The 22,053-nt window shown below is 42.7% G+C and overlaps 1 protein-coding gene and 1 long non-coding RNA gene across 6 annotated transcripts in view; one reads left to right on the top strand and one right to left on the bottom strand.

Moving 5' to 3' along the window:
- Window positions 1–22,053, top strand: part of LOC147126656 (uncharacterized) — a 68,264-nt gene that overhangs the window by 14,230 nt on the left and 31,981 nt on the right. The window lies entirely within an intron of this gene.
- On the bottom strand, window positions 15,088–22,003 carry btg1 (B-cell translocation gene 1, anti-proliferative). Its single transcript, XM_086022320.1, has 2 exons — window positions 21,547–22,003; window positions 15,088–18,969 (listed from the first exon to the last, which is right to left on the bottom strand). Exons 1-2 carry the CDS (start codon window positions 21,689–21,691, stop codon window positions 18,566–18,568), a joined length of 549 nt encoding a protein of 182 aa, XP_085878446.1. The 5' UTR covers window positions 21,692–22,003; the 3' UTR covers window positions 15,088–18,565.

Here is a 22,053-nt window from a genome sequence, read left to right as displayed (position 1 = left end):
TTTATCACACCCGCCTTCTACTTCCATCCTACCGAACCACAGTGATGGGTATCCCCAAAGGGAACATAGCCTTTTAAATTTGTCTCGTGAAGTTTGAGCGGGAGTGTGCGTGTACAAAGCGAAGAATCGTCAGCTGATGCAACATGTAGAAATCATCAACTACAGTCAAATACACACTCTAGGTGACTGACTGTATGTGGTTTTTAATATGTTTGAGAACGTGTGCTCTGGTGTAGCAGCGGCAGTAATGAAGCAATTACCACAGCTGCAGCCAACATCTGGGGCTTTTGTGTGGAGGCGACAAAATGGCTGCACACACGACACGTGAAAACCGAAAGATGGTTGTATCTTAGCATTAGGGACCTGTGTACTTTAACAGGTGACTTTTGATCGTCTTAATTTTCCCACAATTGCGTCCTAACTTGCGTTCTCTCACCTCCATTCCACGGCTTGTTGTTGTTTGAGGAGGAAAATAACTGCTCAGCACAGCAGATTGCATTCATTGCACAGACTTGCGTAAACTGCTCCCCTGACTCTCCTTGAGTGATTCATTGCTGCACGGACCTGCACTTGTGGGTGGCTGTGCTCATTGGCTGCTTTTATCATGTGATTATTGACAAGACAGCTACCATAAACAAAGTGATAAACAAATACTGCTAGCATCTTATCAGTAACATTCAAGAGATATTTGGGAACACAGCGATCTGTAGATTGCCATGACAGCGACCATCTCAATTCGGACAATTGTAGAAGGACCCGAGTGGTACTGTTGGAAAGTTCACCCCTAAAAATGTGGTCTTCATCCCTGTATGACTTTCTATTAAAAAGTTATTTCCGACCATAACAATCTATGGACTACCAATATGGTTAAAATTACACATCCTGAGATTGTAGAAGGATGAAGGTGGTTCTTTTGGAAAGTTCACTTGCAGAAAGTCTTCCTGGAAGAGTGGAAGTAGTCTCCATATTTTCTTCCATTTTCTCTTCCTGTTGGCAGTATGGCCACATGTTCATGGTTATGCTCATCCTTAAACAATAGACCCCTCCTCTGCTTTTCTAATGTGGTCCTCGAGCGTAAGTGATAATGTGGTGATGTATGAGGATGAGGGTGAAGAAGGTGGGGATCATGGAGGCTTATGTCATGAGGGTAGCCTAAAATGTCTGTGTGAAGACCTCCAGATAGGATTCAGGTGTCACATCTATTCAAAGCATAAAAGCCACGTGACTTCTCATTTGCGATTACGTCATTTCTTTGTGCTTCCCTCCCTCTGGGTCATTCAATTTCTGGCATGTATGCATCCCGGTCCTTCCTCATTTGTATGCAAAATTTTTTTTGCATGAAATACCACAGAGTTGATGCTGCTTTCTTGCCACATTAGCGCGCAACATGCAATGTGAGATTTACGAGAGGGAGCGAAAGTGTGGCAACCATCACTGGCATGCTGTAGCGGGGAAAAGAATAAAGGAAAAATGAGGACTCGCCCATTGCTCCTACAGCATACATGCCATTAGGATCAAATGTTGTACGGCAAACATTTATATCGGGGTAGGCGTTGACACGTGACATGGATGCTCACTATGACAAGAGCTTTTACCAATGTTCTACAGAATGATCAGCTTTTGCTTGGCTGAAGGCATACATTACACAATAACTTTCATGTGATGTTTATAAACATTTCAGTATATTTGGCTTTGATTGATACAGACTGCAGGGGTTGTTTTGAGGTTGATGCAGCGCAATGAGGCACTAACACAACATGCACATGATGAGCCCATGAATGTCTTTTTTTATTGAGGGCGACCATGTGAGCTCTCCGTGGCTCAAGATCAAAAGATAGTCATCTCAGTGATTTAGTACTTAAATGTGAGAAAATTTTGATTTGTCATGACTGACAGCTTTTTCTGTCTATATTTTTTCTACATCTTTCTGTCTATATTTTTTCTACATCCTTGAGCAAATCCTCAAATTTGCCAATAGCGAACATTGGTCCCAACACACAGAGAAACAGTTAAACAAAAGGTCGTCTATCTCTATCATAACAAGCAGAATTTTACCCCAAAACCGCCTGTGTGTGCTCAGACCGTTGCACAGTCTGAGCTGTAGGAAGTGGGTCATCTCTCCACGGGACAGCACAATAACAGCAATACATAAATATAACTCAATTTTCCCTGGCTGAGGAATGAACATCCTTCGATCACACTGTTTTTATCAAAAGCAGGGATTAGGAGACAAATGTCTTGTGAACACGTTTTGACTGTGGGGTTGAGGTTGGGGGTTGGAAGGCTGAGCTATTGTCTCGTCTTTTGTCATTGTGGCGATGTCTGTGTTCCATTTCAGACAAATGCAGGGGCTGCTACCTGACCTAGCCATTGGCTATAAGCTGTCTGCAAGCATTGTCTCAGTCATCTAATGCAGGGGTTCTTAACCTTTTTGACCTTGGAGCCCAACCCACTTACAGTTTGAAAGTCAAAACATTTGGAGAAGACTTCATTTCTTAATTCAGATGAACAATTAGGCATCAGTTCTTTTGAGAACTATCTCACCTCACGGTGATAGAGTAGCCGGAAATGATCTCCTTGCAACAAAAAAACTGCAGACTGGCATTTGTGACATCACTGGAATCGTTGAGTCCCGCCCCCTATGATCTGCCGAACGCTATCCTGTCCAAGCTGGTGTCTCTTTGTGCCGAGGTCTGGCCTTTTAGTCTAACTATTGAGTGGACCCACATGCTGGGCGTCCTCCGAGGCCTTCAGAAAGACCACAGAAGTGTCCCGCCAGGCACCTGCCCGCCCTTTTACACCTTCACAGGGCCAAACGTGGCCTGAAAGGCTCCCCTGGGTGGCGCTCGGGATTAAAACCGCGGTGTGCCGACTTGATGGATGGGGATTTTGGGACAGTTATGTTGCCTTTCAGAAGTATGCGTCAGACTTGCAAACAAATAATGCTAAGGAAATAAGGGAGTCTACCCAAAACAAAGATAACATAAATTTGACCTCATCAATGTTCTGATTCAAGACAAAAGAATTGACATGCAAACAATGAAAACCTTTTCTCTGAAAGCTATATTTTAGTGACCTAAAATACTGCAAGTGTATGAATGAAAAGCCAAAACATTTAGAAAACATTTGAAGTTTTTTTTAAGTTTGCTCATTTTTGTGGCATAAATTCACTGCTGTATGTAACTAATAGACACCATTCAACACACCTTCCCTCTCATAGTAACAAGTATCCCTCTGAGAAATGTAAAAAAATGTATAAATGACCAGCATAGGCAGGATCAGTCTATCAGAATTGTGTTTATGACTAGAGGAGCAGATCCATTTTACGTTTGGATTTGACCCAGAGGAGTTCTAGTCTGACGATGGATGCACCTCTCGCAAATTTCAGTTGCCCATGCAATGACAGAGTCATACCTCATGGCAGGGTGATGGCTCCATGAAATAAAAAACAACAGAATGAGGGATTTGGACATAAAGAGAGAACACCATTACAGAGCAAAACAAGCTATACAAAAAGCGGATGGACAGTGATGAACTTTTTAATAATTTATCTTACAACAGACTGGTGTACAGGTTCCTTGTGTACAAGGGTGTCTGTCCAATGCAGCATTAGGCCAATAGTGACAGGACAATAGAGGCTGCATGTGCATGATTTAGTTTTTGGGACAATAGGCCAGTGGGCTACAGAAGGATGGTGGGGTTTATACTGTAGGTCATGAACAAAGAAACATGAAAAGACGAAACAGACACTATTTTGAGGAACACATGTTGCTTCGGGGTGTCTTTCTGGCTGAGCATCTTTGCCCACCCTACCCCTGCTTTTTTCTCCCCCACACCCCCTCAGATAACACACAAAGGGGCGCTTGGCAATGCACGAGCCAAACAAGTGTGTGTCTTGTTGCCGGCGGTTACACACAGGGACCAGGACTTGGTTTGTTGATGGCTAGGGAGGACCCATTGGAGAACTTCTATTGGGGTATCTATGGTGATTAAAGTGAAAGAACATTTCTTCTTCATTCTGCAACGAGTGTGTTGGGGGGGGGCAGGGGGTGCGGCAAGAAGGGGCATGTTCCAAAGGCAAATGCGAGGCAGGTGTTCCTTTTTAGTCTTTTTTTTGAATGTTTTTGTTCTTTTAAGAAAAGGAGAAGAGTAAGCACTTACATCTTTCAGTCTTTTTTTCCCCAATACAGACACTTGAAAGTATTGCAGCTTCAAGCTTGAATTCAGTCATTTGTGCGCTGATTCCTGATTTAAATGGATAAAATGTTCTCCTGCACGACATCTGTTTTAGGCGGGTGTACAAATTGATACCAAATGTTGTAAGATGTGCTGTGAACACAACAAATCCATTAGCAAGTGTCCAGTGTCCACACAGGAGGAGGACATCTAATCTGTCGCCCATTAGGGATGGTAAATATAGTAAGTAATGTTCCTATTCGACAAGGTGATGCAACCATCTCTGCACAGACTAAAATCCCTTACATGGTTAGACGTCCTAGTTTGGGTTTTTTAGCAGTAATATTTTGTGTTTTTCACTTATAAGCAAGATGATTCATGTCTTCAAGGTCAAGGCTGTTTGTCTGTTGGGAGTGGGTTGTATATTGTATTAAAATTTTTTATGAGAAATAATGACGCCAATATGTAATTCTTTTTATACCAGTTTAGTTTCAATAGAGTATTGTGTCAACCTTGCACTTTTTAACCAGCAATGCCAATGCATTCATCCATAGTGTATAGTTGATTGTGATGCCCTTTCATTCTTGTGTAAATTCTTACATGTGACGTTGTGTTAGTGAGCCATTAACAGACTCAGTATTTTTCCTTTTAGTGTCATTCCATTGAGTGTATTGCTCCACTGTCATCATTGATGTATACAACTCCTTTTGCACCATTAAGCCCTAAAAAGAACACCATAAAAACTGGTACCACAAACTCTCAGCAAGTGTTGCCTGATGTTACTCAGATGCTAAGTATTGACATATGGCATTGATCTTTACTACATCAACCCTCACTTGTTCCCTGAAATACAATAAGTCCATTCAATCAGGGAGCTCAATATCATGTATGGAGATATGCAATGATTGGAAAGCACATTTGAAAAAGGAAGTAGAGGTTTAATTATGAGCTGTAACATAAGAAAAGACTTTAAAAGAAAATGGTAGTCAAAATATTTGGCTGTGTCTCATAGTAAGCCCACAGTACTTGAAAAGCTGGGTTAACACCTATGACACTCTGCTTTGTCAATAAACTGTTTATGGGTGCGGCCAAAGATTTTGCTCAGGAAGGCACCAAACTGAGTGAAATAACCTGGAGGTATCTTAACACTTTAGGTGCCAGAGTTTTTTTTCAATAAAAATATTCAGTTCTTGTATCACTATTTCAAAAGGTTGCAAGTTGAAAATGGCTAGTGTACATTTTACTTAGTGCAGTTTTGCTGCTTTCGCGCTTTAAGAGTTAAACCATCTAATACTGAAAAGAAAAGAGCCTCAATGGTCGTTTTAAATTTAGAACCATCAGACAGTAGGTAATGCTGTCCCACAATTCCTTCTAGATGCAAACAGTTCATCCTCTTTAAAGTCAAAGGCGAAATTGTCTTCCGCAGAACAATGCAAATGTGCTTACACATCAATTAAAAAAATCCATTGAGTAAGAGTCGTGTCCCTTTTACTTTGTAGAAATGATATGTAAAGCTATATAACATCCCTGTTCACTACAGTAGCAATAATCACCTGCTAAAGACCTATTTCTGTAGCAGTTTCAATAATGAAAATAGATTAAACTCACATGACATAGGACCAACACCTGTCACCTGTCCGTTCAAGTGCGGGGTTAAGGGGTTTTAGAGTGTAAATGGGCATAATCTGATACAGGATACAGATGTTGCATCACATTTTCCTTGTCTGGTTCCCGCCGCTAGCACTGTGTACAGACATGCATCATCAGGGTATATACTGGAATTATTTGTCAGGCTATTTTTGGATTTATATATGCCAGGCTAAACAGAAACATATGGACAATAACAAACTTGCCGCTTGGGATTCTGCTTCACGAGGTGATTTAGAGGAAATGTACAGTAGATCGATCGTATAGCTGTTGTGCAATGCAAGATGTCTGTTGTAATGGAATGGAATTTCCAAAAGGACCCGGATAGGCCAAATGCGTCAATGCTAAATGACTGAATTGTGATTCATAACTCAGGTCATTGCAGCAGATGAAATCAGCTCACTGACATTCACTAAACTCTTATGGAAATATGAGAGTGCTAGGACTACATAGAAAAGGGAAAGAAAAAACGTTTTTGTTTATTTAGGATAACATACTTTTTCAGGGTCAAACGTTAGTACTCTTACAAGATTAAAGCCCGATTTTTATTTTTTTAAGATAAAAGGTTGTTTGGTAATACTGGTTCAGGCACTGTGTGCATGTCTGATGTTGCTCACCGTGGTCCAAGGAATGCTCAGGGACTTTGTGTGAATGCACATGGATTATTAGAGGGAACATTGGCAAGATTGCAAGCTTTTATGAGAAAAATGTGACTGTATACTCAATTGTTTTTTTTCTTTTCTTGAAAAAAAATCAAACATGAATTTGACAACTTTAGTCTCAGTTAGTTTGCAACCTAACTCCTTGGAATATAATTTTCGTGGATGTATATCAGAAAGGGTTGTAGTCTCATTACCAGATGTCTGCTGTTAGCTTTTGGATAATACAGTATGTTGAATCTCAGTTCAGTGGGTCATATTTATACAAGTAAGGCCTCATTCGTTGTGTTCAGGAATCAGTGAGTATTCTTGTGAAAGTGTGTTTGATTGTGTGTGAACAACACCTCTAGCTGACTGGTTTCCTGTCTCCTCTTAAGATCATCCTCAAAGAGCCACACTGGCTTTGACGAGGCAATTTCCCTGAATGCACCTTTGCATTCACACATGCATGGAGTTTTACTGCTTATTGGTGTCAGCACAGCAGTACTTCATTGCAAATTATTACCTCTGCCAAGGATTTTTTTGTTGTCCCAGGATATTTTTTGGAGCACATCGGACATGGGCCAAGAAAATCTTGTTCAATATTGGTGCGGATCCAGGATTTATTATTCACACAAAACAATACGTGACAAAATCGGGAATGGGTGTGGAATTTTCCTGCTCTTGACCACAACACATCCATATTCATGCGGATGTCAAAGGTGATGCTTCCCTTTCCAAAAGGATGTTCAAATCCAAGAAAAGAGCTGATGAAAAGTGAGCTTTCTTTTTGGGCGAGAGCCATGAAAGATGGATGACAGGCGGAAGTAAAAGGACGGTGCTTCGTGGCTCTTGGGACAGTTGAGGTTGGAAAGCTTAGAAGATGGGATAAGCTTTCTGAAACTGTATATTACCACTGTCCTCCTTCTGTCAGATCATGGCCCAATAAGGACGAAGAAGGAGGAACATTTTCTTTGTTGTTATTGAGGCGCATGCGGCCATAAATGTGATTACTGGCAAACTTTTGACTCAAAGTTGGCACAGGAGTGAGAATGTAAAGAAAGTTTGGCACACAGGGGGAGATAAAGGAGGCCTAGAGGGAGGGGGCTGAGCATTGTTGACATGCAGTTTGGGTGTCTATGCCTCATTGTCTGCTCCATCTGTCTGGCTTTATCTCCTCTTACCACCCCCCTCAAGGCCTTACCGCCTCAACCTTCCTTCCCCCCAAGCGAGCTCACACCCTCCATTGTAGCATGGTCAGTCACTCCCCTGTGTGTTGGCAGACGACCAGCAAGCTTCCAACCTAAGCAACTGGTGGCTTTGTCCGCACAGTCTCGTCTAGAATGTGAGCATCTGCTAGCGAAGAAGACATGGCACAAATTGGCATCAGGGTTCATGTTGCACTCAGTTGTTGATCTGTGTGAAGCTGCGTGGTTGTGTGGTGTTTACGGAGGTAGCACATAGTTTACATCCTCTCGTCTCGTTTTGGTGATTGACTTTGTTGCAATAAGATTGTGCAATTGAGGTTTCTGTGCCCACTTCAGATATAGATTCATGATCTCAATTTCCAAACTGTGCAGTTGTTGCAGTATGCAAAACTCTAGGTTGTCAAATCAACCTATTTCTATCGTGCTTGAAGATATGTTTAATTGTATATGTATATATGAGAACAAGACACGGCATCTGAGGTGATGTTAGTGCTGATCCAAAGTATCCGTGTTGAAGGTTCACACTTCTAGCAATCTATCAAGCAAAATATGCGCCATATGAGTCATTCTCGCAATTTTCCAGAGTCAAAACTGTTGGAAGGTCCGTCAATCGATCGCTGACGACGTATGTTTTGCTGACTCTGAGTCAGATGGGGCCGGTGCTACAGCGCATAATAAATAATCAGTCGCCGCATGCAAAGGCAGAAGCCTGTCTGTGATGCGGGTTAGGTTACTTGCTTTCCGTTTAAATCAATTAATAGCTAAATAAATAGATATCTTAGTCTGGATGCGGTTGGATGAATCCCGGGACGTCTTGCGGTCGGATGAGGAAGCGGACGGCGCAGAAACGCTCGCTCACAGTCTGACTGGCAGTGGGCTTTTTAAATTTTTCTTTTTTTAATAAAGTTTGTGAATACCATTTGTACGATGGCGTATTAGGGTCACCTCGGGAGAAAAAAAGAAAATCAAGATGTATATCTATAAGCGAGTAATCTACTGTATCACTCAATAGCAATTGGGTACAAGGGACAGCCTAGTCAATGACTTGAAGTCACAGCCGTTCCTAACATGGCGCCGTGCATTAAAATTAACCGCATATTAACCGTATATTGGCAAATACAAGACTAGATACAAAAATGGGAGCACCAGATATTCATCAAACGTTACAATATTGTTCAGTTTTTGCAATGCCTCGAAATGGGCTACAGGAGGTACACTTTAAGTATAGGTAGTAATGTTTGAGTGTCTTGAGTAATTGACCTGACAGAGGGTCATGGCGGCTCATGTTTGACATTTCTGACAAAGTCATGAATGTGTATTCTGGGGCCATTTTGGCCCCGCGGGTTTATGGATGAGTTTTTAGTGGCGTGCCGCAGCTTTCATTTGTCGCCACTGCAGTACCAACACCCACGGATAAAACAGAAATATGCCAACAATGACAGAACAAGTAAACAGCATCGATGCATGAATTTTCACAGCAGAGCGAAGAGTCACAGCACTGCGACATTCCCGACCCTTAGGACAGCTTTTGCGTCCCATTGAGAGGCTCTTGTTGCTTTTTAGAGAGGTCAGCACTTCAACTGGCTTCTCACTGAAATGCTCTTATGTTGTTGTTTTTTTTCACATTTCCAAAACAACCCCGGCTGTGGTGGAGAGCCATTAAGAAGCCAAAAGTGTTGTGTGCAGCAGGGGGTTGAAAAATATGGGAAAAGCAGGAGGGAGATTATAAAAGAAGGGTTGCAGATGTTTTCCATATGAGAGGTATTATGGAGTTGTATGCAGCTACCCGCTCACTCTTAATTGTGTGCTTTCATGTTATGCACACTGGGAACTATTTGTTTAGTTGGCGTTATTTTACGCTCCGTCCATGAGTACAGGCACGTACAGAAAACATTTGTCTCCGGAGTGATGTGTACAAGTCGTAATTTACCTCGCCTCCACCTCCTTTGTCTGTTTTATGTGTGCTTCCACCCCCTCGACACAAGTAGGCCAATAACGCGAATGCGGCGCACAGGAATGCACGGCATGGGTGGAACCCACTCCGGCCACTGCCAAAAGTGGGTGGAGGTGTCGCAACACAAATAGCCCCTGCATACAGCCCCCAACCACTGACAGGTGTGAAAGAGTGCGGCTCGCACTGACTGCTGCATTGTGCGAATCGTCTAAGATGCCACATTTGTGAAATGTACTTTAGAAATGTTAAGATTCTAACGATAATCCCTGCTTTGTCTAGCCAGCCAGGGATTTGAAAACGGTGGTAGCTACGGCAACCATGTCAATATGGAACTGAGCCTCCACAGCTGTCCAGATTTTATCAGTAATGCTGTCAAAAGATGTTTAACTTAATTGGAATGAATCAAAAACAACAATCAGGAAGCCATCGAAACAACAAGAATACATTATAGCAAGTGGACCTGGCTTCTAAGATAGCTGTAGGCTTCCTGTAGTCATAAACCATAGATAGTTTTAATAGACACATTTTCAACAAGTGGTTTGGTCAATTTCTGAACAGTTGGTTTTTACAGAATAGTCTGGTTTAGCATAATAGGCTAATCAAACAAGTTTTTTAGTCATCTTGGTTACAAAATATCTCCTCTGTTACCAGTTTTTGTCAACTTCCTCATACATTCCCTGACAACTAATCAGCAGACTACCATTTCGTTCCTCCCTACCATGACTACACTGTACCAACACAAGGATGCCAAAAACCTGGTTATTTGGTACCTTTCACTGGTTCTTCACTGCATTTTTCAACCAATCCTGTGTTGTTTGTCTTTGACTGGGAAGCAATCTAATGTGTAATGAGTAACATATTAGTGCCACAGGGAAATGAGTTTGCCATGGTTAGTCATTAAGCTGACACTTGGGCCTCATGTAGGTTGTTCTGTTATCTATAGCTCACTGCCACAGTCGGAATATCTCCCCGGGACAAAACAAGGAGTTGGGAATGTGGTGTTCATGAATAAGTGGGATTAAACATTTGATTAAAACCTTCACCACTATGTTTGTACTAAAAGTTAATGAGTATGTTGACTTGTGTGTTCTTGTATGTACGTGCCTGTTTGCATGCTTTAGTAGACCAATGTACCCATTTTACAGCGGCACAGTGTGTTCCCGACCCCTTTACACCTATGTGTTTTCACTAACGTGTGTCTGCCGCAGACTGTTACATCTCAACTGTGGGTGTTTTGATAGTGTTTGACACTGTGTGTGTGTGCTCCCACAGATGTACTCATTGTGGGGAGGATGAGGCCTACATCTTCCTGTCAACTATCTTACTTCTTTTATAAACTTTCCCTTTCATGCGACCTGATCGCTCCCCCACTTCCTTTCGGCTCTTAAACACCTCTTGTCTTTCCAAATCCTCAATTCACTCCATTCCGTCGCCTCCTGCTTTTCCCCCCTCCATTGTGTCGCTGACTTGCCACCGCTGCATTGCTTCAGATCTTCACACGCAGCACAAACAAGACACAGCTGAGGTGCTGTGTTCTCTAGTCTTTATCCAGCAAAGCGAACAAACCGCGAGAGCAACGGTGCCGATCATCACATTGTTGGTTAGCGGGCTGTTTACAAGCAACAAGGTGCTTTAAATGAACACGTGTTTACAAGTAGAGCTCATGATGAACAGGCTTGCATTAGGAATTAAATGGCAACAAAACTGTATTTAGAGGATGTAAACATTTCCTGATCTCGCCCCTTGGGTATATTTCACTTATCAACTGACAGCCGCTGACACAAACAATGCCTTCAGACCTTCCAGCTTTGCCCGGCTATATGCCATAAAGTTCACATTATTGATTGTGAGGTTCTTTTCAAATGAAAGGCTCCAACTAAATAAATCCACGTCTGTGTGAGTGTGTGTGGCCCGGCTGCATGCAGAGGGCCTCTTGCTGAACCTCAAGGCCGGGCTATATTTAGGTGGCTGTTTTTCTCTGCGAGTGCTTGAAAGCCTTCTGATTGGGAGAGGTTGGCCGCAAGAATATGTTGCCGGCGTGTCTGACCGCCAACTTGCAGACCATATGTGGGAAAAGACAAACGGACGTTGACGTGGTTAGTGCCATGGCTTATCATTATCGCACTGGGCACATTGTGAACATAGTGAATGCGGGAATGAGAAATTTGTTTCATAGACAGAGAGACTTTCGGTTGGGGTAACATCGCATCCACAAATGCTTGATTTAGAGATCAAACAGTAATCCAACAAACAGTGTTGTCGTAAACAAGCAGTAACATATCACTCCGTGAGGTTCAAATGGGAAACACATGGTTTCACGCTACCTGCTATGGACTCTTGTACACACAGGCAGGCATACTAGCAGCTTTTAGTCAGTCGGTATGTCAGAAGTCACGGTTTGGTAGGTACCTTGGTTATAAGTTCACTGTTAGGCTCATATTCTATATAGAACATAATGTTAATAATATGGTATTGCGAGTTACACTCGCAGATTTGTTTGTGTCTCACCATTGTTAAAACCTCTAAACGGATCATATTCTACTGCTATTTTGGCACCCTTCCATTGGAGTTACCGTTAACTGCATTGCACTACTATGATGTCACAACTATTGCCTACCCTGTATCATTTTCATTTATGTTGGACATGTAATGACTAGTTGTCAGTTGACAGCTATTTTTGCGTGAGAGAGAGAGGAGCCAAGGTGGCGTTATGTCACAGGTCTTAAAATAACAAATAGCAACAGCGTGGATGTTTTGTACATACCGGAAAAATGTGCAATGAAGTACAATTTCTACCCAAACATCCCTTGTACATAAAACATTTTTAACCCATAAGAAGCCACGACAACATGACCCTTCACCATCTCCCTTAAACGGCCTCATCGCTAAGGGTCTAGAATCAACCCAGTGGAAATTAATTGCTGTGCAAGTGTGTGCTGACTGGTGACAGCTCGGAGAAGGGAGGAAGGGATATAGATAGGTGAAGGATGCAACAGATAGATGGTAGAGATTCAAGTTAGAGATATGGTAAGAATCTGGGAGGTATACTTAGTGTGTAGGAGCTGAAAAACAAATATTAGCTCTTGACCTGTTTACCTCCATAACAAGGCCAAACAAGAACTATCCAAAAAAGACCATATCTCTGTAGACACAGGCACCAAAACATCAGTCTTAAATTGATCTTAAAAAACTTCAACCCTGCATCCTTGGAATTTAGTGACAAACCATCCAACAAACACTCCAGCTGACCTAGTTTCAGTTCAGCTTTAATCACCGCCAAGAGTTTTGAAACAAATTCCCAATTTTATTGTCTTAAAACGTCACAACAAACTTCAAAATGATTGATGGCATTGCATCAGCATAAAACATTTGAGTGTGCAGGACTCTGACTGCTTTGTCCAGGGGAAAGGTCTATGCTGTGTTAATGGACACATGTTTGCTCAGGCACGTGTCAAAACACATACTGTATATGTGCAAGGTATATCCCCACACACACACCTGTACTTGCATGTTTGAATGAGGGCAAAGTCTCGCTTCTTTTCAGCTGCCACACCTCCACCATAACCTCACACAACCCTCCTGGCATGCTAACAATATTGAAACATGTGATTGTGGACTTATTTGTCCTCCATACTTGTCTTCCGTTAATACTCTGTTTGGACACTGCTGGGTGGGATGGATTAAGTTTGGGATGAATTGGGAGACTAGGGAGAGATGACTGGTGGAGACTCCAGGAGGCCCTGAGAAGCTTTGTGGGGAATTGGGGGTGAGGTTTGGGGGGTGTTTTGTTTGGGAATGTTTGAAAGTCAGTGATACTCAGATTTGGGACACTCAGTAGATAGACATCAATGGGCAAAAGCTCCCATTGCTACACAGAAATGTTGTAGAAAATGCAGGGTAGTGGAAGCAATTTTACTGCTCTTATGCAACCCTTAACATATTATACCACATCCATACAAATCATCCTTATGAATGTCATCTGTGTCCAGTTCTTATGGAAAATTCCAATTTGAACCACAAATAAAGACATTAGATAATGAATTAACTGGTGTGCGCAGCTGCAGCTTAGCTTTTGTCCTATGAGCAATAACACACACACACACACACATACTACAGAAGTAAGTCCTTTGTTCTAACAGCTTTCACGTGAATACAAATGCACTAATGAGATGAGAAATCTAATTTTGAGGGACTGTCACCTCAGCGTTCTCATAATTTCACGCTCATAACTCACTACGTCACATCACTAGTTTATCAAAAAAAAAGGAAGCGAGGTTTGTTTGCAGTTGTCATAACCAAGCAAAAGCCGTCAGTGCTTTCCGGCCAACATCATCTGACATGTTCCGACAGCAATCAAATATTTATTTAAAGAAGATGAGGCAAATGTTTGCAAAATATTCCAGTTAAATTTAGAGCACGTCTTGCTTGTATTCACTGTTAAACTTTCATTCCATTTGGCTATTGGCAAAATAAAAAATCTTGAGTGGCATCAAACAATTCTAGACATCTGTCTCCTGTTTAAAAATGTACATTATTGGTTGTCTTTAGAAGTTCTGTGTTTTTCACAGAGGGACAAAATGCCTTGACTGCCTTACGCTGTTAAAACGTATTTGATTGAATCTAGAATCAACGCAAACATTTAAACATGTATAAAATATTGAGAGAGTGTGTGCATTGGATAACACAAAAATATTGTACAAACATAAAAAAAAGGGTAACAACTGTAATAACACTTAAAAGAAAAAATCATCAACCTCGCGGGACCGGAAAAACTAAACTGTTACATAGTGGAAGTTTACTGTATATTATCAATATATTGTTGATTTCATGCTTATTACAACATGGAATATTTTGAAGTATTTAGTCAAAAGGCTTAAGAAGTCATAAAAATGTTCATATTATGAGCCCTGCCACGGTCCTTTCCCGTGTGTCAATGCTGTTGCCTCCTTTATGTGCTCAAATGGGCAAAGTCAGCTTCCCCGTCATGTCATTCTCGGATTTCCACGCTCTCCTGTCTTTTGATTAAAGTGGTGGAAGAACACGCTGTTGTTGAAAGGAGGCCGGTATGACTTTTTTGCGCATAAAAAAAGCAGAAAATAGTCTGCGAAACATTTCAAAGAATAAAGCAAAAACATAGAACCATAACATTTGTGCCATTAACGCTCATTTGTACACCATTTTAGGTAGGTAAGTAAACAGAAAAATATGTAGATAGGCAAACAGAAAAGTCAAAGCAGTGGAAAATACATTATTATTATTAAGAGAGAAGGAATTCTTACATGATCTCCTTCTCAGTCCTCTTGGCTCCAATGTCCCAGTCCCAGTTTCAAAACATTGAAGATGTCAGATCCCAATATGGACTAGTCTGTTTCCATTATGTACTAGATCACCCACTTTAAATAATGTAAAGTGCCTTAAATAATGTCCCAAAACAGGCAAATAATAATGACAGCTCACAAAGATGTATGATGCCAAGATAGGAAATCTTTTATTACAGAGAAAAAAACTTTTTCTTCCAAAATATAGAAATCTGTACAACTTCCGCACAATCAATTTACATGAACTGTACAAATTTACAGCAGTTCATCGCAACATACCCAAGGAAAGAAAAAAAAGATAAACACGATAACGATGACATGAGATCACAAGCTTTTTCTTCTTGGGTAAGCTCAGATTTTTTTTGTCTATTTTCGGCTTTTATATGTAAATAGAAAAAGGAAAAAAGGAAAAGAAAATTAACAAAACCGAGGATACGTCTATGATTACAGATTGTGGAAACTATTTTTTCAATTTTTTTTTTTAAAACCAAAACAACTTTGGTCCTTGCCAACACTTTCTTCAAAAATGGCTTCACTTACAAAAAGCGTTACACATGTTAAAAGATGACTTGGAAAAAGGAACACATCCAGAGGAAAAAAAGCTCAATTATTGGCACTTCCCATGTGTAATTTTATGCACTCTACCATTGCTTGTACATTTACAATACATTCTACGATATGTAAAACACCTCGAATGTGAAAGTGGCAATAATTCAACCAGTTGATGACAAAATTGACAACACCGACAAAAAAACCCCAACAAAAAACAAAATAAAACGACTGTTCCCTTTCTGTATCACGACTTAACATGTTTAACAAGCTTTTCCTAAGAGTCTTTTGTTGAATGTCCCAGGCCTGAGTTTGGCAATACATTCCAGGAGAGACTCCTTGCGTCTCCAGAAGAAAACATTTTAACATTTTAGTGCATTTAATGTGCTATTTTACCTCTGACTTAATTTTTTTATTTTTATGTTTTTCACTCAAAGCACTCTATGACAATTCTGTAAGCTATCTGCGCACAAGCTGAATGGATGCCATTGAAATCGTTCCTCCTACCGAGGACGTAAGCCATTTTTCGTTGGTGGTGGTAACGGTTGAGAAGGCGTCAAAGGGGATTTGGTTGTTTTCTCAAATTTTGGGTCTTCAAACTGATAAAACAGATTAAAAATCTTAGGAAGAGGAGGGGGGAAATCTACCAGTGTGACCATAAAATACAACTAACATAAAATGTGTCACATGAATAGGAAGGGGGAAGTGGTGGAAAGAAACTAAACCATCTCCTCTTCAGGACAACAACATAAAATCGTGCTTTTTTTTTTTTTTTTTCATGCCACACAGTGCTGACGAGTGTATCAGCAGTGAGTGAGGCAAATAGGGGGTGCAGTGCGTCAAAGGCTATAGTTCGATTACCCATGATCCTCTCAAGCCTAGGGGAGCTTAAAAACACCCAGCCTGCTGTGACAGATACAGCCCCAGAACTGGGTGTGGGTGTAGCCATCACATCCTTTCATATGCATGTAAACAATGATGCTACTCAGTAATTAAATGCAGCGCAATCCAGTGAGATGAAAACGAGACAACAAGGCTATGGTACCCTCAATTATTCATCTTCTTTCTTACGAGTTTCTCGCGAACCCCCCACCGCCCGCTTCCACGTTTGAATGTGTGTGTGTGCTGGTTTATTTGTCCGTCACTTTTGAGGGAGGGCTGAAGGCATCCGGGTGGGGTTGCTGAACAAGTTTGGAGCGGGGAGGCCCAGAGGGATTTTAGCTGCCCTGGACACGAGTCTGGCCCTGGCCCTGCCCCGCTCCTTAATCACAAAACAGTAACCCCACATCCTGGTATTCCTTCGCCAACTCCACCAGGGGTGAGGGACGGTGATATGTGTCACATTAAGTCTACCTGCACAAGTGTGGTTAGGGTGGTGGTATCAGGCTAGCAGTGCTGGCGTTGCTTTTGGCTGAAAGGGAGGTCTAAGCTGGGGGGTGATATGTGGCACTTGAGGCACTCGAAGTCGGGCGAGGGGACGGGCGAAGCTGCCAGGCTGTATATGCGTGAGGGCAGTCAAGACCACCAGGTTGTCTGGTGGTCACTTGGAAATCACTAATGGCTCATAATTATGAGAAGAGGTAAGGCAAATGCACCTCCAAAGCTTATAAAATGACTTCCCTTTTAAAAAGTAAGGGCCCTTGGAGATCACTGATACCAGTGAAGTAAAAGGCTGACAAGGCCTGGTGTTGCTTTAAAAATTCAAGTCAAAATGAACATCTGACAGTCAGTGCTCCGTGCCCCCGTCACTTAGTCCAAACCCTTTCGATTAAACCTATCAGCTTCATGAACAGTGCCACGAGAACACCACGGTTTCTCGCCTACCACCAACAGACATCCTCCATCTTCAATAAAAAGCTATGAAATGTTCACAAATACAGTGTAAAAAATGCTTTTGAAATCCAGAGTCTCGCACTCCCCACTTGATAGACAGCCGTCTATTCCAACTGGTGAGCTACAGTATGAACAACAACAGATGAGGTGGGCGGGAAAAATTTGTGTAAAAGTTGACATTCGAATGGATGGAATGCAGGTGATTTAAAAAAAAAAAAAAAAAGAAAGTACACATCCCACACAATCTAATGTCAAAGTGCATTCAATGTCAATTCTAACAGATTTGGGCAGAATTGGCCCCCCTACCTCTTTGCTACACTTTGAAATTTGGCAAAACAGGAGATCACATGGTGAAGGAAAAGAGGGCAAGCACAGGAACTTGATTGTGAATTTCAACAACATTCATTAAATTGAGAGGGAAGTGACAGGTCCTCTGGCCTCCCTCAGAAAGCTACACATAACATGGTTGGTGGGATTGCGGCAGACACACTGGTATCCATAGGTAACAGGTGTTGCAAACACTTGCACTTACGTACAGGCCAGGAGTAGGTTGAGTCACTGAGGGGGAAAGTCGAGGACGTTGGCTTCAGTCGCTTGCAGGTAAAGATTCCCTCTAGTCCAAAAGAGGATTTTAGACAAAATAGATGCTTTCATTAGAGCTGCTTTACCTCGATGGGCTAAGCCTTCAACTTCCTCCTCAATTAAACAACCTCAAACTTTGAATATCAAGGGGGATAATTCTAGGAATAAATTCCATACAATTTGGTGTTTTTTGTTTTGTTTTATGCTGTGGTGTGTTTAGCATGTACCCATAGTAACCACAAGTCAGAAAAGTGCAAAGTCAATGCTGACAGCCCCTTGAGGGATGAAGCTGATCACCATGTTTACAGTCGAGGGGGGGGTGGGCGTCCTGGTCGGGTGGTGTAGCTGCCCCAACAGTTCCATCTCCAAAAGTACTCTCCTAAGAAATGGGTACCCAGCTGATCCAATGACACAACAGAACAGATGATAATGGGGGGAACGGGTGGGTGGTGGTGGTTATATATCAAACCTACAAGGTTTCCATCACTTGGACGATAGGGCACATCCTCTGATTTTTTTCTTTTGTTTTTTTCCTTTTTCACTATTTCGTTTCATATTCTTAGCTTTTAAAAAGGCTTGCCCTGATCCGGTCAAATTCATGTTGACTAGCCAAGGTGTGACCCTGAACGACTAGTAGGCCCGGCCGAAAGTGCGCACCATTTAACTGGACACAGTCATCATGTTGTAGGCTTTGGAGGGACTGGCTCTGCCCAGCACCATCAGTTCCTCCTTGCAGCTGATGTGACTGTCCACCATAGGGCTCCCCGAGCCGCCGCTCCCCGAGGGTGAGCTGGCGACCACCGTTCCTGGCATGACCGCTGGCATAGGCTGCGACTCGTACAGGACGCAGATAGAGCCGTCCTCGCCAATACGGTAGGACACCTCAAAGGGGTCCACCCAGAGAGTGAGCTCGCTGGGCAGTAGCAGGTAGAGTTGCTGGATGGTCAAGCCAATACGCTGGCCCGCCTGCCCCACCAGAGGGTCCATCTTGTGGTTGATCCGGATGCAGCGGTACCCTGAACCTTTGCAGGGCCTGTCTGGGAACCAGTGGTGCTTGTATTGTTCTGCCGGGACACACAGAAGAGGACGATACAGGTTGAATTTAGCTGTGAGGTTATATGGTTCCTGTAATTCAGACACTATGAGCTTGTTATAATAAACGAGACAAGTGGAGTCTGGTGCAGTGCAGACTGATGGAAAGTGAATGGATTGAGGTTCACGAAATGGGAATACTCAGCACAAGTCATTAAGTCTGGGTCGCATCACAATGCTGCTGCTTTCAGAGCGAGTGTTTTCACAAGGTCATATTCTTCTGATATACAGTACAAATAATTGATGAGATTGAATTTTTATTACTACACGTCCTTGGTACTTTAGAGCTTGATAGTCTGTCTCAGGTAGTTTTTGCTTTTTGTTGTGGATGTTCAGTCTGGATCTGGCTAAGTGCAATTATTGTCAGGCAAGCCAAGAAAAACAGCAACACCTGTTAGGGTCCTGATAAGCGTCCATAAAACAGGCGGCCAAAAGTGCCCTGTGCGTACGTGACAAAAAGAGAAACTCATTGAATTGCACAATCCCTCCCCCGGCTGCCGTCAGTGTCACAAAGTCTCCCATGACTGGCTGAACAAAAACACTGAAAGTCCCAAGTCTCGGCCAGCCATCTGGGAGGCGTGGCTCCGCCCCCTCTTAAAGGGACAGGATCTTGTTTTTGTGGAAGTTTTTCCAGAGTAAGGAGTGACGCCATTACTTTCATTTCCCCTTAGGCTTTGACTGAAAGTGTTGACTGTCGCTTAGACGTGTGAGGAAGAAAAATACACAACCTTCCACGCCTCCGCGGCATTAAGAACTTGACACATACAGGCCTCTTTGGAGCTTTTCATTTACAGAGGAACACAAAAAGCCCCTCCCGTCTACTTGGATAGGGCTCATCCATATTGAATTCCCCTTGATGCAGACGCCATTGTAACCAAAGACGTAAAGTAGGCTAGTGGACAGGGCACCTTTATTCAACAACAGGGATAGTAACACAATAACAATCCCCGCCCCCCCACCACCTCACATACACCCCCCCTCCCCCCCCTCGCCTCACAGAAGCCCGTACAAGCTAATGGAAAAGCACTGGCGAATCTGCCGAGCCGAGCCACAAAAGGCATCCACTTCCAAACCCCCGGAGCAGCTGGGATCGGGATCAGCTCGGCACAGCCTATTCTTAAAAACCAGGACACGAGGAAGGGGGGATGGGAAGCGGAAGGCGGACGACGCACTGAAACCTGAAGAGTTTAACAAAAACCCTTATTTATTCACACCAGAAATGCTATAGGTGAGTTCATTTGAGCCCGTCTCGTGTAGCAAAGGTTGATAAACAATGTGGTCATTCCCCTTCACATAACACAGAAAAGAGAACTGTTGTAAATATTGAAAAAACAACCCCAATTCCCGTACATGTTGAGTCTATTTTCAGTTTACCCCCCCCTTCCTTTCCTCCTCCTCCATACCGATGACGTCGCGTCCGCCCCCGTCTTTAATGTCCTGCTATAGGCTCCATCAAAACACCTCCTCCCCCACCACGGCAGGATCCATTTTGCAGAAACTTTTGTGTGTTTACAAGCCAACTCCCCTGTTGTTTTTTTCCGCTGACAAAACATGACTAACATCTCGCTTATATGAAAGACAAAGATTGAACACTTTGCCGTCTTCATTGTTCAACTTTGCAATACTATAACACAGTCACACACATTATGCAAAGTACTACACTTTGTTGCTTTTACCCGATTCAAAGGAGTTAAGGCGTCCCGTCTCAAATTTTATTACCGGATAGGTGGGGGCCCTGACGGTGGGAATGTAGGTCATCATTTGATCTGCTGTTCCATACATGGAGTGAAGCAGATGTATAGCAGATTTACAGCAGGGTCAGGGGAAAAAGACCTTAATTCCCTAAAGTAGGACTCATTACTCTAATTCTGCTTATATGGATGAACATGCACATGATGATGTCATGAAAAGAGAATACAACTTTATTAAAAGTTTTAGCTTACGTTTTTTTTCCATGTTAAACGATAAAACACAAATTATGAAAATGTATTGATTTAGGAAACACCTAATGTTGGGACTTGTATAAGAAGTGGAATTTCGTTCTAATCAATAGCAATTAAAAACCACTATAATTACAAGGGTTCTTTTGGGGTGGTTAATTGTTCGATTAATTATAAATGACTTTGCATTACGTAATTGTGCAGCGTCTCACTGTTGCTGTCGAGCTCGGCGCACTTCCTTCTCCCCCCACCCCCGTCCCTCACTTCTTAACTCACAAAGTGACTCGCTTATAAACTCCCTGTATGGGTTCTCAACAGCAAAATATTCGATTGTGTTGATTAAATCGTCGAATCGTGCAATTTGGTCAGCCATTTCCCCCCTCATTTGTCGCCTCATTCTTGCGCAAAGCGGTGCGCTCTGGTGGCGCTGATAGTGAGACTCGGCGAGAACAAAGAAGGCTTCTTCTGACTGCCTCACGGGGCGACTGCAAGTCGAATTTGTAGCCCATTTTAGCGCCGAAGGAAAACAAAACTCGCATTTTGTAAGAGGCCTCTACAGATGTGTAGTTTGTTGAATGGGATCTGAAACTAAGAAGGGTTTTTGCTCACCTGACAAAATGTCTTGTAGACTCTGGCTGAACGTTTGGACTTGCCGATCGTTTACGTGTCCTTTTACCCGCAGAAATCTCGACAAAAATCCCACGGCGGCGTTGATCTCTGGTTTCATGGTTCCCCGGGCACAAAGGGTATGCATTGAGGAAGGCAACGGCCACGGCCTGTGTGCGCTTTTTTCTGTTCACTGCGCGCTTGTCGGTGCGTCTTTTTCTCCACTTTGAGCCCAGATCGAAGTGCGGTGGTTCCTGTGCTCATTTAGTGCTCAGTGTATCACGGTAGGCGGCTTGTTTTCCTCGCGGAAGTCCGCTGACACAGATGACAGACAGAAGCTTGTTGTTGGTAAATACCACGCAAAAGGGGGAGGTCTTCAGATGGAATCCTTCTGCTCTTTACCAGTCCTCCCTTTCCGCTGCCCTCCTCCAAAGTGAAGCTCCTCTAATGGGGTAGAGAGGTTTTATGCCGCCTCCCCCGCTCCCTCCCTCCTAGAAGCCGACGGCACAA

The sequence above is a fragment of the Filicampus tigris genome, chromosome 22, assembly GCF_054856515.1.
Source record: "Filicampus tigris isolate MCC_2025a chromosome 22, RoL_Ftig_1.0, whole genome shotgun sequence".
In the NCBI taxonomy this organism is placed as follows: Eukaryota; Metazoa; Chordata; class Actinopteri; order Syngnathiformes; family Syngnathidae; genus Filicampus; species Filicampus tigris.
The sequence above is the reverse complement of the archived record's forward strand: the minus strand, read 5'-3'. Positions and strand labels throughout refer to the sequence as shown.